The sequence below is a fragment of the Zeugodacus cucurbitae genome, chromosome 6 (assembly GCF_028554725.1).
Source record: "Zeugodacus cucurbitae isolate PBARC_wt_2022May chromosome 6, idZeuCucr1.2, whole genome shotgun sequence".
In the NCBI taxonomy this organism is placed as follows: Eukaryota; Metazoa; Arthropoda; class Insecta; order Diptera; family Tephritidae; genus Zeugodacus; species Zeugodacus cucurbitae.
Genome location: NC_071671.1, coordinates 58512201 through 58539605, shown reverse-complemented (window position 1 = coordinate 58539605; position 27405 = coordinate 58512201). Strand labels below are relative to the sequence as shown.

The 27405-nt window shown below is 35.9% G+C and overlaps 3 protein-coding genes across 20 annotated transcripts in view; 2 read left to right on the top strand and 1 right to left on the bottom strand.

Moving 5' to 3' along the window:
• The window catches only part of LOC105218914 (G-protein coupled receptor dmsr-1), a 463512-nt gene that overhangs the window by 387190 nt on the left and 48917 nt on the right, over positions 1 to 27405 (top strand). For 13 of the 14 annotated variants that reach the window (XM_054234674.1, XM_054234670.1, XM_054234668.1 and 10 more), the window contains one exon: positions 17797 to 17815. The gene's annotated coding sequence lies outside the window, so the exon portion shown is untranslated. Of the gene's footprint in view, positions 1 to 3982; positions 4289 to 17796; positions 17816 to 27405 lie in introns of those variants that run through there. The other variant, XM_054234675.1, reaches the window with a different exon arrangement.
• On the top strand, positions 131 to 3601 carry LOC105218917 (zinc finger and SCAN domain-containing protein 21). Of its 2 annotated transcripts, none has more exons than XM_011194789.3 (2): positions 131 to 884; positions 1133 to 3601. In XM_011194789.3, the coding sequence occupies exons 1-2, from the start codon at positions 765 to 767 to the stop codon at positions 2633 to 2635; spliced, it is 1623 nt and encodes a 540-aa protein (XP_011193091.2). In that variant the 5' UTR covers positions 131 to 764; the 3' UTR covers positions 2636 to 3601. The 2 variants fall into 2 exon arrangements, with proteins under 2 accessions (XP_011193091.2, XP_011193092.2); XM_011194790.3 differs by having other exon boundaries at positions 132 to 878.
• The window catches only part of LOC105218913 (uncharacterized), a 44543-nt gene continuing 42516 nt past the window's right edge, over positions 25379 to 27405 (bottom strand). For 3 of the 4 annotated variants that reach the window (XM_029044664.2, XM_054234694.1, XM_011194788.3), the window contains one exon: positions 25379 to 27060. In XM_029044664.2, the coding sequence (XP_028900497.2) occupies positions 26767 to 27060 (294 nt within the window). In that variant the 3' untranslated portion in view covers positions 25379 to 26766. The remainder of the gene's footprint in view (positions 27061 to 27405) is intronic. The other variant, XM_029044662.2, reaches the window with a different exon arrangement.

The following is a 27405-nucleotide window of genomic DNA, read 5'->3' as shown; positions in this document are numbered from 1 at the left end:
CGCCCTCCAACTGACATTTGTGCGCTCGCCAAATGTGCGTGCTCACTCGCACTCACACCACCTAACGCACTGACGAGTGATTATTGATCATTCACAATGGAAGCAATGCAAAAATCTATTTCGATTTTTGCTTGTACATTTTTCAAGATGGCCGTATCGCATTCAGTGTAGACACGAGAAAGTGTAAGATTTTTTTTTGCATAAATTTTGCTTGTTATCCAACATAGAAATATATAAAACTGCTTTGCGTGTAAAGTTCAAGTGTTAAAGTATATAAATATATTAAATTTTTTAAGAAATCCACATTATTGTGAACGCTGTGGTGGATAGAATTTTTTTCCCAATTGTAACGTTGTTGTTGTTTAAATGCTGCAGTGGCGGCAGAATAGCACATTGTAGAAAAAATTAGTGATATTTGTACAAAGTTTTCTAATATAAACTTTCAATTGTTTACTCTAATAAATGTGCTACTTGCAGTAAATAAGTGACTAAAAACAACGAATTCAATATATTTAATGCATCGTCCGATTGCATGAGCATAGTTAATTAAACCTGACTGATTGCATACTAGGCTGCCGCTGCTCATAAATCTTCATGTGGCGGCAAAATTTTGACATTAAGACAACAACCACTTATTACAACAACATAATTTAGAAATATCTAATAAAAACAAAGAACGAAAAACATTCATAAAGAAGTGTGGCTTAAACAGTGAAATTGTTTGGTTAAAAGAAGAGAGAGTGTATAAAAAGAAAGTGGTGAAAATGAGTAGTGAATTGGTTGAAGAAGGTGGTGCTATTGATACCGGCAGCGATGAGGTGTTATTAACGAATGGTGCAAACGAAACGGACGAAGGAGTTGCCGAGTACTTGGAAGAGGTAAAGGTTGCAAAGTATTCATATTTAGTATATCGGAAATTAAAAAAAATATGAATAAAAATGTATACCTTTCACAAAATACTTTTTTAAACTATACAAAAAACAGCAATTGTAAATAAAGTATTTAATTGAACAACAATAATTTGCAATCGCTGTTTCCTCGATATTTCTTCCTTTTGCCATTGTTTTACGGTTGCGCGTGAATGGTATACACAATTTTTATTGCAGAATACTAATACTCCTCCCATTTACAGCACGACCCAATGGTAGCCGACAAGTCGATAAGCCCAGCTAAACGCGGTCGCAAACCGCGCAGACCGGCAGAAGTAGAAGAAGATGATAATGTGGAAGCGCTTGAAGATGAGGACGAGGGTGAAGTAATCGAACACATACTAGAAGACGAAGATGACGCTGAAGAGGAGGAAGAGGAGGGAGAGGGAGAAGGTGAAGGTGAAGAAGACGAGGACGAGGAGAAAGAGGAAGTTCAAAAGCCGGTTTTGCACAAACCAACACAATTGCCCAAAAAGCGCAAAGATGCTTTAGTTAAGCAAAATCCAAATCTCACTGAAAAAGAAGAAGACTATGTAGACGATGGTGAGCAGCCAACAAGTACGGCGCGCGAAGCTGCTAAAATGGAAAACCATGTTGACGAAAACCAATGCCGCGTCTGTACAAGCAAGGAAGAGCTTGTCAGCCTCTTTAAAATCATCAATAAAGTAACGATAGCTGATAAATTGATGAATATATGCCCGACTGTTTCAATTGCCCCAAAAGATTTTATGCCACAATTTATTTGTAATATTTGCTTGGATAATGTAAACATTGCTTTACAATTGAAAACACAATGTGAAGATACTGAACGTGAACTAAGAAAGAAACTGTCACGCAGCAAGAATAAAGTACGACGACCGGCTGGTTATGTTGTCATAGATGCAACTATGGACTCTGATCCCTCTGATGAAGAACCAAATGACGATGTGGAATTTAAAGTCTCCGATGATGGGGGCATAACAGCCGAAGATGATTCGGATGATTCTGATTTCGGTACCACAACTAAAAAGAAACGTTCTCCGCGTGGTACGGGTGGTAGACGAGGTAGACGCAAATCAGCAGCAACGACACCGGCACCAAAGGTCAAAGAGAAGAAACGTATGGGACGTCCGCCAACAAAACGTCCACCACAATCACCGACTTTAATTAAGGATGAAAGCAGTGACGAAGAGTATGCTAAACCACAAGTAAAGAAACGTAAAATCAAGGGCACACCGCCGTCCGATGAGCAAGAAGAAAAACCAACAGAATATCCTTGTGACGAATGTGAACAAGTATTTACACGTAAATTATCATTAATATTACACAAGAAGGCGCATGCACATCGCGAACCGCTTAAATGTGAAGTATGTGGACAAATGTTTAAAATACAGGGTGCTTACCGTAAGCATGTGCAAAAACATAATGAAGAACCGTCTGGATTCGAGTGCCACAAATGCGAATATACCGCGTCCAGTAAAGCAGAGTTGCGTCGTCACTTAGTAGACGAACACGACGAGCAGGGTGTGCTATATCAGTGTGAAAAGTGTAAGCGGAAGTTTGTGTCCGAAGTGCGTTTGGAAAAACACAAAGAGGGTCGTTGTCCGGGACAAGAACGACCGCTGAAATTGCGGCAGGATGTGGAAAGTTATACCGTTGGCAAGGACTTATTCAAATCGGTTGCACCACTCACCACCACATACTGGAGTGATAGCTTTTCCGATTAAATGCATGCGGTGTTATCTATTCCAATTAGATAAGTGTCATGCCAATCACTTCAGTTCCATCAACGTTGCAGTGAGTTCATTTAAATTGATCATCCATACTTTTGTCGCACAGTGGGCTCAAAATAGAGAAATTTGTGTACAAATTACTAATTCAACGTGCACATCTTTCACAATGGCTATGTGCTGAGTACATGTACAAGCCGTTTGACAATTTCACTTCATATCTACATGCATATGTATGTTTGTAGTTCAGTGTTAGCTTATTTTTTGAAAATACAAATGACAAAATGTCGGATAAACATTTTAAACTCACCATTACAGTCTAAGCAAATAAAGTTTTGTTACAAAAAAATATTTGGTTAAATTAAAATTTATTCTTGATTTCTCAGTTCTATTTTACTATGTTAAAATAAATATTTTACGTTTGCAAATTAAAACAAAAAATATATTATTTAAAATAAAACATTTATTTGTTTATAACACAATTTCTAGCATTAATGGTTATTGCAAATCAAAATTTTGTAAAAAAAAAAAATAAAAAAACCTACTTTTAAGTATGGCGTTGTAAGTATACACAGTTCTAGTATATCATGAAGTTGTGAAAAAACTACTTTTCCTTAAAAATAAAATAGAATAAGTAAAAGAAAAGCAAAAAGAAAATAAAATAAAAACACTACGCTCATTAAATAATTTATTTGAAGCTAACTGCAAGTTTCAAATTTACTTTTTGATAGCAAGTATATATGGGGTTTTAAGCGATTTACATACATACATACTTTGAGTAAAGAAACTTTACGTGTGTGCAAGAGATGTAATAACACAGCATGCTGTAGCCACAGCCAGATTTAAGTGCATAGTTATATTATAAAAAAAATATAAATGTGTGTATTTTTATATAATAAGCGCTTATAATGACCGTATGATTATATATTTTAAAATTTTCAATAAAAAATTGCGTAAATTTCATTTTTTGTGTGTCTGTCATTTATTATATTATATAACACATATATATAATAGTTATGCAATTCACATATTTCAGATATGTAACAGAAATAATAGTTGCAAAATTTAATTAAAATTTCAGCAGGTATAATTCACCAACAAACATGAACGCCCACGCTTAATGTAAACAATATGTACGTCAAATATGTAACGGTGCTGCTGCAAATGAAACTTTGAAAGGTGAATTGAAAAACAAAACAAAAGTGTCAAAATGAAAGTGAAGTGTTTGCAATTATTAATAAATTTAAATGAAAAAATGTTGTGTTAAAAATTGTGTTTAAATATGTTTGTGTTGAAATGTTATTGCTTTTAATGTTTATAGTGGAAGAGTGTAAAATGTATGTATATTGTTCAATGCCGAGTAATATTAAGATTTAAAATACAAATAAATGTTTTAACGTACAAATATATGTATATGTAAATGCGCAATATACTAAATTGTGCCTCAAAAATTAGTTAGTGGCTTGGTGTAACTTGTTATATGCGAGAAATACAAAATTTTGTCTGTCGAGAGACTTTAGTAAAGTAATAGTATGCTTGTTGTTGTAGCAACATAAAATATTGACGGTCGGTAATAGCCGGATGTAAAAGTAAATCCGGTTTCCTTTGAGTGATGCAGATTCAATTATGGTTTGCTGTTGTAGTTAACAAGTAAATAACAAATTTACGGATACGGATTTTCTGAAAGTTCCGTCCAACCGCAAATTTTTAAATTACTTAAAACCTATTTCACTTATTTAAATTTCAATCTGTTGAGTTGGAACTCACTTAAATTGTACATCCTCTGCGTTCTGCTTTCCCAATAATCCCTTGTGATTTGCAAGTATAAACAAAGCATTAAGTTTGAGTAAATCCATTTCCGCATTCTAAAAGCTCATCCCAAGACTAAACCAAAGAATCATTGAAATGAATGAATGTGAAAAGCCAAAGCACAAACATACAATTTATATACAAATGTATGTTTGTAGATAGCCGACAATTGTATAATAAACTAATTCATATAAAAGGACTGGCAGTTTTCAAACAGAGTAGGAGCAGATACAGAGATAGGTATGTTTATATGATATTTATGTACAATATGTATGTATGAATGTTTGCTCGCATGTATGGCTTGTATTGACCCATGAGAGTGGTAGCAGAATAAAATAGAAATGACAGGTGGAAATTGCCTTAATGACCGCATATAAAAAAAGCAAATTGTTGACAGCACCATTTCCAGCTAAATTTTATATTATTTATACGTACTTCCACTGCACATTTTATCGCAATATTATCTGTTTATATGCATGCGTATGTATGTAAGTAGGTGCTTTCATATTTTAGTATATTTACACTTTCAACTGTACATACATACATACATACATATGTACATACTTTTTCATGCACCATTAAACGTTTGACCGAACCATTAGGCAAGTGAATGAAGATTGAGGCAAAAAAATCCACAAAAAAATTACTTGACTTTCAGGAGCGCCTTCGTGAAAGCTGAGAAGTAATTGATTGAAGAAAAAGGGAATACCGAATTTTTTCCATTTCGTCAACCAACAACCACTGCAGCTGCCAGTTACGTCCGAGGGAAAAAGGTAAATGATTTTATGCACGCTCGGCATGATAAGGGAAAAACGTGATTTCAATTTTTAATCCATTTACCATTGAACGTGCGTACATGAAGTGGCATAAAAACGCTGGTGGCATCACACCGGCATCACCTTCCCCTATCCTTTCAATGTTGTGAGAGTTGGATGAATGACTGTTTTCCAAAGAAGTGCGCTTAAGCCAAGCCTCTAGGTTTGCCAAAACTGATATTCTTCACATCGCGGTGTTTTTTGTTGTTTTTCTTTGGTAGACCACAAATGTGTTGCTGACTTGAATTTTCCAATATACTCGTTTGTGTGGGTGAATGTGCGCCCCTTGCCACTATATACCGTTACATTGCTGGACTTTGTTGCACCTTACACAGCTGGCAGCCGTTCGGTCATTAGCTTGCGCCAGTCATTCTCTTTGCTGATGAAGAGAAATTGTTTTCGGTAACTCGATAGAATTTGAAGTGATTTCAGTGTTGCCTGTTTGAACAAGTGGGCGCATAGAGGATTTTCTGTGATTTCTATTATTTGTTTTTAATTTTTTTCTAAATTTAGTTGGATCATATAATGTAAATATATTCTGAAATTTTATATTTGAGTATTTGATGGTATTCGAGTTATCCAAACAGAAAATGGTATATTCAAAAAATAAAATAAAATATTAGCTATTTTTACAACTCATGCCCAAAATTCAGTCTGAAAATTTAAACTTTTAATTTTATTAAATTTAAATTTAGTTTAAATAAAAAGTCTTCCTCCCTCAAAACGACATACCTAAATATGAATTTAACACAAACTTTTTCCGTATTCCACGGAACTCTAAAAAGTACTTAATTTTGAAAATATTTATTTTGGAAGAAAAAAGCGGATTCCAATTTCTCTTTTTCATGTGTTATAATGGATAATTTTATGCAAAATCACGGCTATTGGGCCGACCATCAGAATCACTTTTGTCAAGAAGAGACTGTGTCAGAAGGAACTCGTACTATTTTATAAAAAAAAATTGTTTAAAAAATTAGCAATAAATTGCATTAAAAAGGATTTATATGTATGTACTATTTCACTAAATGGACTCTAAAGGGTACTTTGTATGTGTGTAATGGCCATAGGTACCGTTTATCCGGTTATAGCCGAATCTATAATAGCGCGCCATTCTTTTCTCTCCCTCGCAATTCGACGCCAGTTGGAAATGCCAAGTGCAACCAGGTCGCTCTCCACCTTGTCTTTCCAACGGAGTGGAGGCCTTCCCCTTCCTCTGTTTCCACCGACGGGTACTGCATCGAACACTTTCAAAGCTGGAACTAACGACGCTTTTGTTGCTTCTAATGACATCACTATCATCTATTTTTTGAAACTCGTATACTGGTCTAACCCCTTAATACGATATATGTAATGCTCTCAAACACTGATAGATAATTCTGGAAAATTCCACTTTTAAAATTTCTTCCTTATAATTCATTACCGAGAATATACATTAAGATTAAGTCTATTTGTATTTGTAGCGTTGAATTATGCATAGAAATGACCAGTTCACACGAAGCGCACTTAAAAATGCATTAGAGAATGCAGCTCGCTACAAATGGTTTACGCTAAAATGCATTTTTGGATTTTTTATAATGAACGAATTTAATGACAAAGAACTGAATAGGAATCCTCGAAAGAACCTGCTGGATGCTGAAGAACATTAAGAGAGTTAGTGTCATTTGCGTTAGAAGTACTTAATGCTCTAGCAGATTAGGTAAGCAAGGTCATGGCCGAGTGATAACAGCAGTAAGGATTGTACGCCAAGAGTTAAGAGCCAAAAGCTTGGAATTAATACGAGTAGCTGCAAAACACGCAAGCAAATAGTTCAACATGCGAGTTGTTTTATAAGCGACAAATAATGATTACAATTAGAATTTAATTAAATTGACCAATGCAAATTTAAATGTGGTTTGCACGAATTTTGTTGGAGATTTACTTGCATTTGGCTTTACGTGTCTTTACAAAATTTCAATATAATTTGCTGCACGTACGCATTGGAAGCACCAATAACTTTAAAAGCGTTTTTTTATCGAGACAAAAGAGAATGGTTCTGGGATATTATCAGGTTTATTACTGAAATTTCAACTGTTGTTTCATGGCATTATTATTGAATAAATTTTGAAACTTTTTTGCCAATTTACTGGTTTCCATTAAAAAAATTGCCTTAAGAGTCCGCCATTTTACAAAAAAAAAGCTAAAAAACGTGCGAACTTGACTTGCAAATCTTATGTAGATAAATATCTCGTCTTTTTTTTTTTGAAAACAAGAGTTCCTATAATTACTATCGCTTTAGAGACCCCTTTTAAAAATCTGATTTTCGCCTTAAGAGCCGCCATTTTGTATCACTGGTTTATAAACTCAACTATATATTTAATAAATGGGTTTGGAGGTGAATGAGGACAAGACGAAATATCTCCTGTCATCAAACAAACAGTCAGCGCATTCGCGTCTTGGCTCCCACGTCTCAGTTGACAGTAATAACTTTGGAGTTGTAGATAATTTCGTCTAACTGGGAACCAGCATTAACAGCAATAACAATGTCAGCCTTGAAATCCAACGCAGAATCACTCTTGCCAACAGGTACTACTTTGGACTGAGTAGGCAATTGAAAAGTAAGAGGACTTTACGAGACGAACCAAAATCAAACTCTACAAATCGCTTATCATTCCCATTCTGCTTTATGGTGCAGAAGCATGGAGCATTCGATGAGACGACACTAGGAGTTTTCGAGAGAAAAATTTGCGCAAAATGTATGGTCCTCTGAACAGTGGCAAAAAAAAAACAGCGGCTACTGGCTAGGACATGTTGTTCGAATGGACGAAAACACTTCAGCTACGAAAGTGTTCGATGCAGTACCCGCCGGAGGATGCCGAAGAAGGGGAAGGTCTCCACACCGTTGGAAAGACCAGGTGGAGAGTTAAAGAAGTCGCACGATAGTGAGTCACCTTGTCTGAAACCTCGTTTGGTATCGAACGGCTCGGAGAGGTCCTTCCCAATCATGACGGAGCTTTTGGTGTTGCTCAACGTCAACTTACACAGCTGTATTAGTTTTTCGGGGATACCAAATTCAAACATCGCGGCATAACGGCAGCTCCTTTTCGTGCTGTCGAAAGCAGCTTTAAAATCGACAAAAAGGTGGTGTGTGTCGATCCTATTTTCACGGGTCTTCTCCAAGATTTGGCGTATGGTGAATATCTGGTCCATGGTGGATTTTCCGGGTATAAAGCCACACTGATAAGGTCCAATCAGTTTGTTGACGGTGGGCTTAAGTCTTTCACACAGTACGCTTGATAGAACCTTATAGGCGATATTTAGGAGGCTTATCCCACGGTAATTGGCGCAGTTTGTGGGATCTCCCTTTTTACGGATTGGGCAGAGCACACTGAGATTCCAATCGTCGGGTATGCTTTCTTCCGACCATATTTTGCAAAGATGCTGATGCATGCACCTTATCAGTTCTTCGACGCCGTATTTGAATAGCTCAGCCGGTAATCCATCGGCCCCCGCCGCTTAGTTGTTCTTCAGGCGGGTAATTGCTCGAATTCGAATTTCTTCATGGTCGGGTAATGGAATATCTATTCCATCGTCATCGATTGGGGAATCGGGTTCGCCATCTCCTGGTGTTGTACTTTCACCGCCATTCAGCAGGTCGGACAAGTGTTCCCTCCATAATTCCAGTATGCCCTGGATATCGGTTACCAGATTACCATCTTGGTCTCTACATGAGGATGCTCCGGTCTTGAAACCTTCGTTAAGTCGCTTCATTTTTTCGTAAAATTTTCGAGCATTACCTCTGTCTGCCAGCTTCTCAAGCTTATTTTTCCTTACTCTTTCTTTAATTACTCTCAAAATAAATTGTGAATTTTTTGACTCTTTTAGTAGCCCTGAAAGGGCCTTGCTCTAGGTGCCTTTTCTTGTTGAGATATAATAAGATATAATATGATGAATTCTACTTCTACCTCACCAATTCTATTTCATACTGCGTCTGCAGCTTTGCACTTTCACCTATAGCTTACGAATGTGAGCATTTATACTCACCTTGTGACCAGCCACAATTCAAATAAATGACTTATAAATAAAAGATTCTTTTTTAATCCAAACGCAGTCAAGTTTCAAATGAAATTCTTTCACAAACACAAATCTTAATACGCGCACCCACACACACACAAACCTATTTATTGTGTGGGAAATCATAGAAAATGCGCTTATGTCTAGCCATTAAAGGTAATTGCCATGTGAATCTATACAATTTCATTTTAGCAAATGTTTTATTTAAAGTTGACACCGTCACGCACTGACTTACGCACATAAACACCATTCCTACACTCCTACAGCCTTATTTTCTATTGTAAGGCAGTGGTGCTTGGATTTATGTGCGGCAGTTCAGGCGGACCTCGATTGCAATTCCAGTGAAAAAAAAGACTTCTTAGCCGCTCAGCGTAAATAGCGTGTGAAGATTTTATCAAAACACACATACACATATATACACTCTCACCCATGTTTCTCAAAGCAAAAAAATATGTCTTTGTTGCGACACAAATGTCGCGATAAAGCCATTTAAACCTATTATTGTCGTTTATTAGCTTGAATAAATGTTTTTGAGGCAATTTTGAATTGCATTTCTCGATAAATCTTACACAAATGCATTTCTTGGAATTGCTGTTATTTGCATACGTATAATAGGCCGTTTTCACAACTAATTTCTAAAGCTTTCGCAGCGTTTGCATTTTTTTGATTGATTCCAAAAATTTTTCCAAAGCAACAAAACTTTCCATTTTCATATTTTATGTATGTGTTGGTGTCTCTTTTTCCTTTGCTTATTATTGCAAAATTAGAAATAATTGCTTTTCCAATTAATTTCGACGCCTTTTCGTTTTCGAAAGTCAAAATTGATATTTTTACATACTTTTCAATAGCCAGATAAATTCTCATTATAATGTAATTGGAATTCATTGCGTGATTTACGTCAACAATTATGAAAATGTGCGGATATTTGCACACAAACGATTTAAGGACACGCACAATTATAAATACTTAAATAGAAGTCTTAACCCAACAGCAAATCTAGGTATACCCACGGTACATGGTAAATTGTAGCCATTCCAAACAAAATTAAATAACGATGGGAATATCTACGGTCTATGCCTTCGTCTTTTCATGATCTATTTAAGTCTCAATATCGAGGGAGCGAATTTGATTTTCCCAAAGTCTGTCATATTATATCGAAAAAATTTTCACTGCTGAGGCTGTCAATCTATTGAGACGATATCGTTTAGAGAGCGCGCCACTCATTCCTCCATCTTGCTTTTTGGCGCCAACTGGAAACACCAAGTGAAGCCAGGTCACTTTGCACTTGGTCTTTCCACCGGAGTGGAGATCGTCCTCTTCCGCGGCTTCCTCCAGCGGGTACTGCATCGAACATTTTCAGGGCTGGAGTGTTTTCTTCCATCCATACAACATGACCTAGCCAGCGTAGCCGCTGTCTTTTTATTCGCTGAACTATGTCAATGTCGTCGTATAAATCGTACAGCTCATCGTTCCATCGTCTGCGGTATTCGCCGTTGCCAATGTTTAGAGGACCATAAATCTTGCGCAAAACCTTTCTCTCGAAAACCCCAAGAGTCGTCTCATCGGATGTTGTCATCGTCCACGCTTCAGCGCCATACATCAGGACGGGAATAATGAGCAACTTATAGAGTTTGATTTTAGTTCGTCGAGAGAGGACTTTACTTTTCAATTGCCTACTCAGTCCAAAGTAGCACCTGTTGGCAAGAGTGATTCTGCGTTGGATTTCAAGGCTGACATTGTTGGTGTTGTTGATACTGGTTCCCAGGTATACGAAATTATCTACGACTTCGAAGTTATGATTGTCAACAGTGACGTGGGAGCCAAGACGCGAATGCGCTGACTGTTTGTTTGATGACAGGAGATATTTCGTCTTGTCCTCATTCACCACCAGACCCATACGCTTCGCTTCTTTATCTAGTCTGGAAAACGCAGAACAAACGGCGCGGTTGTTGCTTCCGATGATATCAATATCAATCAGCCAGGAGCTGTACACTCTTGTAGAAGATTGTACCCTCTCTATTTAGCTCTGCAGCTCGTATTATTTTTTCCAGCAATAGATTGAAGAAGTCGCACGATAGTGAGTCACCCTGTCTGAAGCCTCGTTTGGTATCGAACGGCTCGGAGAGGTCCTTCCCGATCATGACGGAGCTTTTGGTATTGCTCAACGTCAGCTTACATAGCCGTATTAGTTTTGCAGGGATACCAAATTCAGACATCGCGGCATAAAGGCAGCTCCTTTTCGTGCTATCGAAGGCAGCTTTAAAATCGATAAAAAGATGGTGAGTATCGATTCTTCTCTCTCGGGTCTTTTCCAAGATTTGGCGCATGGTGATAAGGTCCAATCAGTTTGTTGACGATGGGCTTTAGCCCTTCACACAATACACTCGACAAAACCTTATATGCGATATTGAGGAGACTTATACCACGGTAGTTGGCGCAGATTGTGGGGTCTCCGTTCTTATGGATTGGGCAGAGCACACTAAGATTCCAATCGTCAGGCATGCTTTCTTCCGACCACATTCTACAAAGAAGCTGATGCATGCACCTTATCAGTTCTTCGCCGCCGTATTTGAATAGCTCGGCCGGTAATCCATCGGCCCCCGCCGCTTTGTCGTTCTTCAGGCGGGTAATTGCTATTCGAATTTCTTCATGGTCGGGTAATGGAACATCTATTCCATCGTCATCGATTGGGGAATCGGGTTCGCCATCTCCTGGTGTTGTACTTTCACTGCCATTGAGCAGGTCGGAGAAGTGTTCCCTCCATAATCCCAGTATGTTCTGGACATCCGTTACCAGATTGCCTCCTCGGTCCCTACATGATAATGCTCCGGTCTTGAAACCTTCTGTAAATCGCCTCATCTTTTCATAAAATTTTCGAGCATAACCCATGTCGGCCAGCTTTTCAAGCTTTTCATACTCACGCATTTCGGCCTCTTTCTTTTTACGTCTGCAAATGCGTCTCGCTTCCCTCTTCAGTTCTCGATATCGTTTATCGTTTAGTATTTGTAAATTCCACGTAGCTTTGGCTTTCGTTCAAAAATTCGATCCAAAAAGATCATCACCAAACAAGTTAAGGCGATATTAATATATGTAAATCTTAAAAAATAAATATTTAAATCAAACGGAGTCTTACCCAAAATTTATGTAAATCTACAACCAACAGAGCCAACAGCATTAGATCTTGAAAAGCTGAGGATTCTGTTGTTGTCTTATAATTTTATGTTTGAGTTCCAATCCGTGGTAAAATCGGCTGTTTCCTTATCTTTTATATCGCGCTTTTTCTTCATAGTTATCTTACATATTTTCTGCGAACCCAGCGAAGTGACTGGAATCGGCATTAGCCGACTTAAGAACTTTATTATTCAGTCCAAGCGCTTCGTCGCAACATAAGTGTCTTAAGAAGATTTTCCGGGTGTCACAATGGACAGTCGAATCTGTCTCAGTGAGATTCTCTGCATTTGCGGAGATCTACCCCTTAACCTAACCTAACCTAACCTATCTTACAGATATCACACATATCTTATCAGATATCGCATTTCATTTGCTTGGAACCATTTGCTTTAATTATTCAAACAGTTCGCTTCTGGTTTTTCCGAGTGGGTGCCGTAATATTAACCCAGCTGGGGTCCAGGATGAAAAGTTCACTTCTAGTCTGGTCTTAAAATTAGTATATAAACCCATATCCTGCGTCTGGGCTCCCGGGCGACAGGTTTTTCGCATTGTTCGATGTCAGAAAGATGGTTACATGCCATACATTTCCATCGTAACACCTCACAGTACGCCTCAATACCTATCACCCCGACATGAAAGACCTAAGAGCCAGAGGGAGTAAAAACTCGATAAATTTCAGTTTAACTATTTAGTTTGCTGAGATCAAATTAGTTTTGTATTAGAATCACTGCTTCCGGTTCCATATTGAACACCTGCTTTACTTTACAACTGGGTTAAAATAATTCAACACACAATTGTATGTATGTTTGTATATGTATATTTGTTTGTCTACTTGTCAATTTAATGAGATTGGATTTGAATTGTGGGCGGGGATTTGTCTTTGGTTAACTTTGTCTGGTTGCGTTGACATGTTTCTGTCTATCGATGAAATGATTAATTACGCCACAGTGCAGTCATGCGTCGTACAATCTCATTTGTGCGGGTTCCGCTGTGTGCCCTCGATTTGGCATTGTCTGTTATGAAACCATAAGCCAGGACGAAAATGATATTGATATTGAAATAAATGGGTTCGCGCTTTGTTTGCCTTTCTTGTTTTACAAGTCGGAACACAGCCGGTTCATTGAAAATAGAAAAATGGAAAAAAATTTATACAATAAATAAAGCAAAAAGGATATGTAAGGGAGTGTTAAATTCGGGTGGAAACGAGTTTTTCGAAATTGAAAGTATAAAATTTTTGTATTCAAAATAAGATATAGATAAAATTCAAGTTTTTAAGAGTAAAATTCAAATTTTTTGCTGTAATTGTTAGAAAATCTTAGTATTAAATACAGAAGTGAACAGGGCGTATGAGTAAGATTTAACCAAAAATTTGTTAGATAATTTTTTTTTTACGAAATTTTTAAACTTTTAGTAACCTTATAAATCTAGAAGATTAATTAAGCTTATGTTTGAACTTAGAACGTCTCTTATTTTACATTTCCATAACAATACAGCCCATAGAGAGAAGCAAAGATGAAGTAACCTTCAGCACCACACTGCGCTCGGTTATAAAATTTGCCAAGGAATTCAAGGTCATTATAATGCTTTTCTTTTTGTCTTTATACATTTCATTGCACAATATTTGTGGTCGATATCATTGATAAGTTGACATACGGGAAATTACATCAATTTTCTCATTTCCAAAAATGGCTAATATTTCACTGAAAAATATACAATTACTTTTCATAAAAAACTTGACACATACATATACGCTTTTATTCATTTAAAGTTGTTATAAAACAACAACAATAACAGCAACTTTTTCTAACTTCTATTATATGCAAGCGCAAAGGAAAACAAATGTGCAAAATTGCCTGAAATTCGAGTGTTGCCTTTCACTCCGCCTATTATTAATAACAGCTTTCAATGCGTCAAATAAAATTACGAATTTGACATTAATGCGCGCTGAACGTTAATACAAATTTCATTTTTCAGCATTTCAGTAATGCATTTACCCATACACTCCTACGCTGCTAAGTAAATTCAAACCCTAATCAAAATTTCACTTGACGGCGGTGTGGGGCAGCTAAGCGTGACAGCCACTCTAGCTCGCATACCGCTTGAATACAAATTTCCACTTCAGTTTATTTAACGCGCACATTTTTAACTTATTTCCTTACAATTTCCTTTAATTTCTCATAAAATATTACTCATACGCTCCGTGCACTCCGTTAGCTGTCAGATTACATTGCTAATTTCCTACAATTGACACGCTTTGTTTTACATAAATGTGATAAGTAAATAAATCTGGTGCATATTTTATATTTTTAATGGAATTTCAAGTGGTTTTATTTTATAATTTGATTTATTAAATAAAATATAAAATTTTATTAATTTTTTAGTTTTAAATATTTATATTTTTACATATAATATATACCCCTGTAGGGTGTGTGTATGAGTGTTTTAATGTATTAACAAGTACGGAAAGGCTAAGTTCGGGTGCAACCGAACTCTACTGGTATACTCTCGCAATTTATTGATGTAATTTTATTAAGATAACACACAAATTTACCTATTAATTCGGCATAAAGTTTAATAGAATAACGAAAATCGTCATATATAGATATGAGGGCTGAGGTAATTCCTGAACCGATTTTATTCATTTTCACCAGCTAGGTGCACTATATCCAAAACTATACACTCACTTAATTTCGCAAAGATATCTCTCATATTAACCAATACATATATGCAGATTAAAGCCTAACGAATTTTTGAAAAACCTATAATTAGGTATAAGGGAGCTAGAATATATTATAACCCGATTTTAATAATTTTTGGAACAGAGACACACTATTAGAAGAAAACAATTTCCTCTGAATTACATTAAATTATCAGAGAGATTTATGCATATTTTCGGTTAAAATTTACCCTTAGACGCGGAGTTCAACATGTTCGATATCTGGGGCCTTGAAAAGTTATAGTCCGTTTTCGACAATTTTTTCTCAAGTGAAGCCAGAGATGATATGCACTATTTGTGTAAAGTTTTATTCCGCTATCTTCATTGGTTCCTTATGTATACTAGTGAAGAAATCAGTTGGAATTCACAATTGAGTTATATGGGAAGTTGTCGTGGTTATGAACCGATTTCATCCATTTTTCACATGTATCATCAGGGTGTAAAGAAGGTATTATGTACCGAATTTCATTGAAATCTGTCGAGTAGTTCCTGAGATATGGTTTTTGACCCATAAGTGGGCGATGCTACGCCCATTTTTCATTTTGTAAAAAAATCTGAGGGCTGCTTTCTTCTGCTATTTCTTTTGTAAAATTTAGTGTTTCTGAGGTTTCTCGTTAGTGAGTTAACCCACTTTTAGTCATTTTTAACCTAACCTTTGTATGGGAGGTGGGCGTGGTTATTATCCGATTTCTTTCATTTTTTGACTGTATAAGGAAACGGCCAAAAGAAACGACTGCAGAAAGTTTGGTTTATATAGCTTTATTGTTTTGCGAGTTACAGTGGGCGGGGTCACGCCCACTTTTTCAAAAAAATTACATCCAAATGTGCCCCTCCCACGATCCTATGTTCCAAGTTTTAGACTTTATAGGCTTTTGGTTTTCGCCATTTTGTGGGCGTGGCAATGATCCGATTTTGCCCATTTTCGAAAGCAACCTTCTCAGGGTGCCAAGGAATACGTGTTCCAAGTTTCGTTAAGATATCTCATTTTTTACTCAAGTTATCCGTTGCACGGACAGACGGACGGACGGACAGACAGACATTCGGATTTTGACTCGTCTCGTCACCCTGATATTTCATTTTGATATATATAACCCTATATCTAACTCGTTTAGTTTTATGACTTACAAACAACCGTTATGTGAACAAAACTATAATACTCTCTTTAGCAACTTTGTTGCGAGAGTATAAAAATTAATGAAATTAATAGAATAGATGACTTCCTAGTATATTTCACATGAGTTTTTATTATTTCTATGCTTTTGGCAGTACGTAGCAGTTTACATAACCTCAATCTCACTTTGTTTGAATATTGAAATATTCTTCCAAATATTTATATATAAGATATATATATTTAAATCGGATTCTACATAATAAATATGTGTATGTCATTAAAATATTAGGTCTACAACTTTGCTTCCGCCGTTTTCCAATAGATGTCTCTAGGGTCAAGCACTGGACGATTAAATCGATTAAATCGCTTTATATAGATCCAGGACATTTGTGCCAACATTAACCCAACAAAATATTTATAGAGATCTGTTTGCAACCCAAACTTATTCTCAACTGAAAATGTCACTTTTTGAGCCGAATTCTCGAAATTTGGTCAAAAGTGGTAGCTAGCGACGGCTAATATTTTGAATAACATTTTTGTAACCGTTTTTATACAAAAAAAGCCTTAAATTTTCAAAAAAAAAACAAAACGGCGGACGCATAGTTGTAGACCTAATAATTAGCAAAACATTCTAATTGTTGCCAAACAAGCAGATGTTTGGTTAAATATTTTAGTATTTACAAAACAATAAAAAGCCAACATGAGGTGTGTTCAAAAATAACGGGAAATTTCCTTTTTGAAAAAAAAAAAAATATTAAGGGGTTCCACCAGTGTAACCCATGAAAAATTAGGCGATTCTCGTGAATTTTTTTTTAAAGAAAGTACTCGATGCGACTTAACGAAAGTTTCAAGACCGGAGCATCCTCATGTAGAGACCAAGGTGGTAATCTGGTAACCTTTAGAATGCGGTCATTCAAAAACTATTCGAGATACAAACTTACCGCTTTCACAGCATATTTTTGAAAGTATAAACTATAGAATAAGCAAAACAAAAAAATCGGTTTTTTGAAAGTGTCGGACTGGTATAGCCACATAATGTTATCGCCTTCATTCAATGTTTGACAATTGAACTTTTGTTTCAGTTTGATTCGAAATTCACCATACCATACATAGTTGTTGAAATATTAATCACTATCGAATTGGATTCATAGACAAAATATTAGATTTTGTTTCGTTTGTGTAGGCCTTGATATGCTGTGAATATTGGTTGAGTTACTCATACGCACTGGTGTCTATATCAATGGATGCAAGTTGTTAAATGTTTGAGGTTTGTCAGTAGAGTGAATAATGTTGAAATGTGGTTAGAAAATATTATTATACACGCAATTCCACATATATTCATACTCAAGAAGAAGAAATACCGATTATGGTTGTAGCTGTTTTCTTTCGTATTTTTTTGTATAAACTCATATTTCTTTTTCATCTATCCAAAAATTACTATTAAGCCAAAGTTTCAATAATTGTATTATTATTCCTTCTATTGCAGGAAAATATTGTAATTTGCGGTAAGTAAAGTTTGATACATATATCTAATACACAAGAACATAAATTACTTGAGAATTTTATTTTAAAATGCGTTACTTCAAATACTTTAACCACTGACATGCCCTCATACATATTGAATTTCCAGGTAATACTTAACCGAATTGCCTGAAGTGTGCACAAAATTTGAAGCTGCTTTGAATTCCGAGTATTTGACGCAACCTCAACAATATTATTTTCCCACACGCTACTTGAGTACAGTAAATGTTTGCTTACAAGTATGAATGAGTAAAACCAATATGTATTTAACATTTTCAATTTACTCAAATTGTGTTGATGCATACATAAGTTTACATAAGTGCATATACATATTTATGCAGATATGTATATATGTATGCAAGTGAGTGACATATGGAAAGCTTAGAAACAGTGTGACTCCAGGGTAATAGTGTTATACAGTGTAGACACGCTTCGTGTTCTAGGCGCTAAGCATTGCTACTGCATTCCAACCAAAGAGACAATAGATTATTTATTAGTCTTTATCGTTGAATTTATTTTTGCATATTTTCATTATTGACATATCATTTTTTTTTTAGGTGGCAACCTTGTGATTTATTTTGTTTAGTCACTCAGGACTATATTGACTGATCAAAAAAAAAAAATCTCAAATCAGTCTTATCTCTGGTACGTACATGTACAGTTATAATTATAGTTTTTTAAACAAGTGGCAACACTTTCCAATTTTTTTTTTTCAACTTTTAAAATTTCTTAAATCTTTCTTAAATTCAGTAAAATTAATACTTTACTTAAAAGGTTTTTGTTATACAAATTTTCAAAAATTTTCAAATAGGTGGCAACCCTTTAATTATTATTATTTCCGTTTTAAACCATATTGCAAGGAATAATCCAAAAAAGAATACGGATATTAGTTCTCTGTATACTAGTCAAGTCTTAGCATTTTTTTTTAAGTGGCAACCCTTCCCAATATAATTTTATCAAAGCTTCTTACACATATTTAATTGTAAAAAATTTCAGTATCATAACTCCTTCAACAAAATTTCCTCTCAAGATAATAATGCATTTCGAAAGTTTTACAAATTTTCGAACAAAAATTAATTATTGTCTAATTTACTACTAGTTGGAAGATAGTTAGATAAATGATTAACATATGTATATAAATATGCACCTATGTATTTATGGAAATTAAATCCAAAGCGAAACATGTGTGCAAGGGCGTATATTAGAAAAATAGTAAAATACTAAGAATTTTTTCCCGATAAAGTGTGTGCAAATTAAATTATTGCATGTGTTGGATACTGAAATCGTTGTTAGGCATATATGTAGGCACTACTGCTGTCTAACGCATATTTCCCCAAAATTTCAATTCCTTCAATTTGTATTATTTATTTCTGGTTACTAATTTGAAAATTCCAAAAATAAAATATATATCGTACATATGTATGTAGTTTGCATGCAACTTTTACACGTGTCGGCGTATGTGAGTAATTTTTTAAGAATTCATATTTTATATTTGTAAATATGGTACGTATGAATTTCAGTTAATACAGCCAGATAAATATGTTTTCAGTTCGGTATAGAAACGTGTTCATGGATTATAATTACAACCTCATCTCCTTCTAACTACTTCACACCACTGTAATTTATTTAATTATTATTTATGTTTGAGACAGTTTCTGGTGCTCCAATTTTCAAGAATTTCTGTAATTAATTTTTGTTTTTTTTCTGCACCACCTGAAACCAAAAAATCTCGAAATACACACGTGTTTCTATTGCTACTCATACAAGAGCTTAATTTAAATATTCTAACATAATTGCTTACAAATTGCATTTTCAATTCGAAGCTTTTCCCATTGAAATTAGCTATTCAATTCAAGTTTACCTATGGGCTTGATTAAAAAGTCGAAAGAAGCTACAATGACTTGTGTAAAATATGCTCGTTGTAAAAACTACACATAAATATAATTTATTTTGTAAATGATTAATCCAAGTTCGAATAAAGATTCGGATTAATGTATAACGGTTATATTTGTGATTGGCGTTGCAACCGTTTAGCCGATTATAGCCGAATCGACGATAGTACACCACTTCTTTCTCTCCTTCGCACTTCTGCGCCAGTTGGAGATCCCAATTGTAACCAGGTCGCTCACCACCTGGTACCTCCAACGGAGTGGAGGTCTTCCCCTTCCTCGGCTTCCTCCGGCGGGTACTGCATCGAACACTTTCAGATCTGGAGTGTTTTCGTCCATTCGGACAACATGACCTAGCCAGCGTAGCCGCTGTCTTTTTATTCGCTGAACTATGTCAATGTCGTCGTATAACTCGTACAGCTCATCGTTCCATCGTCTGCGGATTCGCCGTTGCCAATGTTCTGAGGACCATAAATCTTGCGCAAAATTTTCCTCTCGAAAACTCCTAGTGTCGTCTCATCTGATGTTGACATCGTCCAAGATTCTGCAGTATAAAGCAGGACGGAGATTGTACCTTTTCTATTTAGCTCTGCAGCTCGTATTATTTTTTCCAGCATCAAGTTAAAGACGTCACCTTGTCTGAAACCTCGTTTGGAATCGAACGGCTCAGAGAGGTCCTTCCCAATCATGACGGAGCATTTGGTGTTGCTCAACGTCAACTTACACAGCCGTATTAGTTTTGCGGGGATACCAAATTCAGACATCGCGGCATAAAGGCAGCTCCTTTTCGTGCTGTCGAAAGCAGCTTTGAAATCGACAAAAAGGTGGTGTGTGTCGATCCTCTTTTCACGGGTCTTCTCCAAGATTTGGCGCATAGTGAATATCTGGTCAGTTGTGGATTTTCCAGGTCTAAAGCCACACTAATAAGGTCTAATCAGTTTGTTGACGGTGGGCTTTAGTCTTTCACACAGAACGCTCGATAGAACCTTATAGGCGATATTTAGGAGGCTTATCCCACGGTGATTGGCACAAATTGTGGGATCTCCCCTTTTATGGATTGGGAAGAGCACACTGAGATTCCAATCGTCAGGCATGCTTTCTTCCGACCATATTCTGCAAAGAAGCTGATGCATGCACCTTATCAGTTCTTCGCCGCTGTATTTGAATAGCTCGACCGGTAATCTATCGGCCGCCGCTACTTTGTTGTTCTTCAAGCGGGTAATTGCTATGTGAAAGGGATGGGATCATGTGTAGAAGTTCACGTAAGTGAGGAAAGTTTTTGATTGTCATTCACTTGGGAGTGGCCAGAAACGATTCTTCTCCACATGGTTCAAGCAGCTCAGGACTTTCGGTTTTAGACCAATTATCCTCTGGGTAGCCAAAAACAGCCGTTTGGAGGCGAGCTAAAGTGAGAAAGCGAACCCGCTCCTGCGGTTGTGAGTAGGGCTTAAGATAAAAACGAAGTACTAATGAAAAATCGACGAAAGCCTCGGATAACGGTTATTTATGATATAGAAAGTGAGTGTACGAGGTGGGTTTAAAAATTAACGGGTTTTTTTCGATTTGTTTTTTTAAATAATAATTACTCATTCGTTTACATTAATGTTATAGCCTTCAAAATAGTACTCCCCATTTTTATGATAGCGTTGCGTTTCTTCCAATGGTCGATACACTTCTCAAACTCGATTTTTAGGATAGTGTTTGGTTCTTTCAGATAATTCTCGTATGCTTGTAAAACGACGAACCTTTAAAGTTCTCTTTATTTTGAGAAATAGGAAAAAGTCAAACGGACTCATGTCTGACGAATATGAATGCTGAATTATAGTTACAGTATTGCTTTAGGCAAAGAGTTCACGAACGAAGTGCGAGATTTTTACAAACGACAATTGGACTCTAAGGACCCGAAAAATTACCGTTATTTTTTGAACACACCACGTATAAAGTCAGGGTAAATAACATTTTTTTTTAAATCACAGATTGGCCTAACCCCTTAAGAAGCGTAAGGGTAAGAGTCTGAAAGATATTTTTAAAATACTTTAGCGCCTGCAAATGACGATTTTAGAAACGAGGGACACTTAGGAATTCTTAACCATTTGAAGTGTCAATTAGATGGAGAAAACAGGTGAATAGCGCATAGAGTGCTTTCGCTAACTCTTTTGTTTGTGTATGAGTAAAGTGTTCATTGGCATAGTTACCGTAACGGTACTTTGTATGGGTTGAATGTTGTGAACGTGCAAGATGAAAAGGAAAGGGAAATGGAGTGGGGTTGTCAACAATCAGTGCACCAATTTACCGCTTCCTTTGCTTTCATTGGCCATTGAATCGGTTTAAGTTGTAAGGTGCAAATCAAAGTTGAATTGTAAACAACAAATGCCCTCCTAAACAAGTACATATATTTTCTACAGGAAACGGAAGAAAAAACAAACGGATAAGACGATTTGCGTTTCATTTGCCACCCTTACATAAAACCCTGAGCAAAAAAAAAAAACTGTCCTTCAGTGGCACTTGACAGCGCAACGTTTACTGTCAATCCATTTCGACGCTTCATTCAAGGCAACCAACGTGCGGAATGTAAACCAACGAGCGAACTTAAGCTTTGAAGTTTCACCCTTTTGCTCTCGTTTACGATGTGCTCGTTTATGTATAGAATGTGCTTCCTACAATCCGTTATATTTTTCAAATGCTTGTTTATAACCGCTATTCGTAGTCATCGGCACCGTTTTGTATGACACCATTTTCTCAATCATCGTTGCTACTCCTTAGTTATTGAATCGTATCGTTTGCCTTATTGAGTTGGTTTGTTATTCGCGTTGTTGTTGTTGTTGTTGTTGTTTTTTTATTTTTAGTAACTATATTGTTGATTGCAAACATCAAAGCGCATGCTAAGCGTTGAAGTGGCAATGTGGGTTAATGCCACTTAAAGTGTTTGCAACTTTTGCGCTATTTCGCCAACCAACATCAGCGCCTGACGAGTGGGATGATTGTTAGCGTGTTTTTAGTGTAGCCTTCGTTCATTTGCTTTAATTGTTCGTGTATATTTACTTTCCTATTCCTCTAATATATGTATATTGTATATAATTTTAAAAATTTGCTCTCTCACACAAAACTTGAAATGTGATTTTGGTCACCACTCTTTAAACCTTTTTATACTCTCGCAACAAAAGTTGCTAAAGAGAGTATTATAGTTTTGTTCACATAACGGTTGTTTGTAACACCCAAAACTAAACGAGTTAGATATAGGGTTATATATACCAAAGTGATCAGGGTGACGAGGCGAGTCAAAATCCGAATGTCTGTCTGTCCGTCCGTCCGTCTGTGCAAGCTGTAACTTGGATAAAAATTAAGATATCTTGATGAAACTTGGCACACTTATTTCTTGTTGTTGGCTTTCGAAAATGGGCAAAATCGTACCACTGCCACGCCACAAAACCGAAAACACATAAAGTGCCATAAATAAAGCTATGGAAATAAAATTTGGTATGAAGGATCGCACTATGGAGGGGCATATTTGGATGTAATTTTTTTGGGGAAGTGGGCGTGGACCCGCCCCCAAATAGGTTTTTTGTACATATCTCGCAAACCAATAGAGCTATATAAGCTAAACTTTCTGTAGTCGTCTTTTTTAGCCACTTCTTAATACAGTCCAAAAATGAACGAAATCGGATAATAACCACGCCCACCTCCCATACAAAGGTTGGGTTGAAAATTACTAAAAGTGCGTTAACTCACTAACGAAAAATGTCAGGAGCACTAAATTTTACAGAAGAAATAGCAGAAGGAAGCTGCACTCGATTTTTTTTTACAAAATGAAAAATGGGCGTGGCATCTCACACTTATGGGTCAAAAACCATATTTCAGGAACTACTCGACAGATTTCAATGAAATTCGGTATATAGTATTTTCTTGACACCCTGATGATCGGTATACAACTACGAGAACTTCCCATATAACTCAATTTTCAATTCCATCTGATTCCTTCACTTTATAAGATATTCATTAGGAACCAATGAAGATAGCGAAATAAAAGTTCACATAAATACTGTATATGATCCGTGACATAACTTGTGAAAAAATTGTCGAAATCTGACTATAACTTTTCAAGGCCCCGGATATCGAATTTGAAGAACTCAGTGCATTATGGTAATTTTTCACCGAAAATATCATTAAATCTCTCAGATATCTTAATTTAATTCAGAGGAAATCTTTTTTTTTCTAATAGTGTGTCTCTGTATCAGAAATGGTTAAAATCGGGTCATAACTTCCCCGAGCGCTCATATAGCTAATTATAGGAGTTTCAAAAATACGATGGGCTTAATAGCTTATAAATCGACTAATATATGAAATTTCTCAGCCAAATTAAATAAACATACAATCTTAGATATAATGAATGTTGGTGATGAAAATGAATTTAATCGGCTCAGGAATTACCTCAGCCTATATACCATGTAATGATACCATGTGATGATTTTCGTTTTTCTATTGGACTTTATACCAAATTTTTGGGTCAAATTGTGTGGTATCTTAATAAAAATATAGCAATAAATTGCGAGAGTATAAAATGTGCGGTTGCACCCGAACTTAGCCTTTCCTTACTTGTTAAATATCGACTTCTAAGAGATAAATGTTAAAGATTATACCTTATTTTGGAGGGTTATAGTATCGTCATAATATGAAAAGACCTGACTCTTCAGAAACTAAAATAGAATGGTATTGCCACTATAAAACCTAGCTCGTATTCGGGAGTTCTTTTACTTAGACATATCTCAAAATAACAAACATAACCATGTTTAAACAAGTAAGGAAAGGCTAAGTTCGGGTGTAACCGAACATTATATACTCTCGCAATTTATTTATTTAATTTTATCAATACACACAACACACAATTTGACCAACATATTCGGCATAAAGTCCATTAGGAAACAAAAATCAGTATATATAATATATAGGGGCTCGGTAATTCATGGTCCGATTCAAAATATTTTTTCCACCTAGCTACATTTTATCCCAGATCATATGCTCACCAAATTTTGTAAAGTTTGAAACCCCAAATATTAGGTATATGGGAGCTAGGGTAACCCGATTTCACCCATTGCTGGCACGGAGACATATTATTAGAAGAAAAATATACCCTCTCAAATTTATTCATATTTTCGGTAAAAAATTTATTAGAATACTGAGGTCCTTATATTCGATACATGGGCCTTGAAACTTATGGTCCGATTTCGATGATTTTTAGAAAGACGATGCCACACTATAAATTCAGTATTTCTTCTTCTTACTTTATATATTGTAAAGTAAACGATTCAGATCGACTTCAAAGTTCTAGTATATGGAAAAAAGGCGTGGTTGTCAACCGAGTTCGTTCTTTTTCAAAACATATGATTGGCATGCCAGGAACCGAATTTCATTGAAATTGGTCGAGTAGTTTCGGAGGTACGGTTTTTGACCCATAGTGGGCGCAGCCACACCCGTTTCAAATTTTGAATACCGCTTGCAGAGCAGATCTTCTGTACCATCTTTACCATGTAATTTAAGGTTTCTACTGTTTTTTCTTAATGAATTAAAGCATTTTCAGTAGTTTTCAACATAACCTTTGTATGGTAGATACGCGTGGTGATAATCCGATTTCCTCCATTTTTAGATTTTATAAGGAAGTGCTTAAAAGAAACGATTCTAGAGCATTTCGATGATATAGCTTTTGTTGTATACGAGATATGCACAAAAAACATATTTGGGAGCGTGGCCACGCCCACTTTCCCAAAAAATTTACATTCAAATATGCCCCTTCCTAGTGTGATCCTTTGTACTAAAATTTTTTACACTTTGATGTTATAACTTTATCTATGGCTTAGTTATGACACTTTATATGTTTTCGGTTTTGACCATTTTGTGGACGTGGCAATTGTCCGATTTATAAATATTCAACAAAAAATTAATACAAGTTAGCAAATTCCAACGTTTCAAATTTTCCAGAGTTGCCAATGTTGGGATCCGTCTTCAAGTGTTTATATCTTTCATTTTTTTTTTGCCTTTAAATCACGTCCAACCCATTTTATTTGACACATGCTATGGAGATGCCTGTTTTCGCAAATCTGTGTTTGATCCGATTTCATTATTCACATTGTCGCTTTCTGGAATTCTCAGCTCTTGGAAACCTCTTCTTAGTTTTATAATTCAAAAGCTAAAATGTATTTCTTAACATTAAAAGGCATATATGTTCCTATTTCACCTTCTATTAACCCACTATCCATGACAGGAATGGACCTTGATTTAACGAAATCCATATCCCCCAGACACCTTTATTTTTCTCTACATCCGTAAATTTGCAGTATTCTTAAATTTGCAAAAATCACACGTAAACAAGTACTTTAAATGCTATTTCTGCAAATAAAAAGTTAAAAAGTATTTTTCAGTCTTCTCTATTACTAGCTATTACCACCTCCACAAATCCACTGGGCAACATAAAAAACATCTAAAGTATCAAGCAAACAAGCTCTTTATTATAGCTTATACACAGTATCCACAAATTATACATTAACATGATGCCAGAGCCGCAAAATCTCAAAGGGATTTTAAAAATAAAAACCAGCAAAATCTACAAAAGGCGAAAGAAGGAGCAAAACAGTCAAACAAAAAAGCTAAAAAAAAGAATAACGAAAAGTAAACAGTTGAAAGTGAAAATAAAATAAAATAAAATGTGGAGAGAAAGCAAAGAAAATAAGAAACCACAAGGTGTTGTTTTTGCTGTAGCTATTATTGACATATAAGCGGCTTTATTTCACTGCTTTGAGACATACAAGAATTTATTTTGCTATAAAAAACACGTCGGCAAATATACTATTGTGCAATAATAATCCTTTAATAAGCACTGTAAATAGTAAGCTTTTGAATAGTGTGAATAATGTGTAAGTGTTGCCATCTATTTAAAAAAAAAATGCATAATTCATTTCATTGATTTCTGCCTCTGTCATTATTTTAGTAAACCAATTTGTTGTAATTTGTTTGCTGTTGTTGCCTTGCACAGCAAAAAATCGCATCTGACGCATTTATTTGTAATGCAACGATGAATAGGCTGGCAAGTGATATGAGGGCAAAATCGAATGTGAAATGGCATGTGAGGTGATAATTGGTGCCGAGTGCGTAATGAGTGGTGCATGTATGACAGGTGCATGCAACAGCGGTGCTGAATGGTACACAGTTGGTGCCACCAGATGTGTGGTTGAATGTGTTAGCAATGGTGCATGATAGCCCAGACCCAAGGTGAGGCCGCGCTTCTCCTTTGCAGAGGATTCGTCAGCGGGTGCAGCCATGGCCATGCTGGCGGCGAAGAGTACGATGAGCTGTGCGGAAGAAAGAGAGAGAGAGAGAGAGAGAATTTAAGTAAATTTTATTTAATTTACAATTAACTAATATCGTTTTTACACAGCCAAATTAATTGATCAATCAAAATTTTTATTGAGAAACCCTTTTTTGGCTTTTACACTGTCGACTACTCGATTTTTGTTTTTGCTTTTCATAAGAAATTGGTAATTTCCATCAGCTTATTGAAATTATTTTTAGCAGCGACATCTACCGTAGATTTTTTTTATCAAAAAATACAAGCAATCGCAGACAATGAACGTAGATATAATTACAAAAATCTTTCTTCTTTGTCGCAGAGTTGCATTTTATTTTCAAGGTGATGG

What these genes read in the sequence shown, in the direction of transcription:
- LOC105218917 (XM_011194789.3), top strand. Translation starts at nt 765, where the DNA reads ATGAGTAGTGAATTGGTTGAAGAAGGTGGTGCTATTGATACCGGCAGC. An exon ending in AGTACTTGGAAGAGGTAAAG is followed by an intron (nt 885 to 1,132) that starts GTTGCAAAGTAT and finishes TCCCATTTACAG; the next exon opens with CACGACCCAATGGTAGCCGA.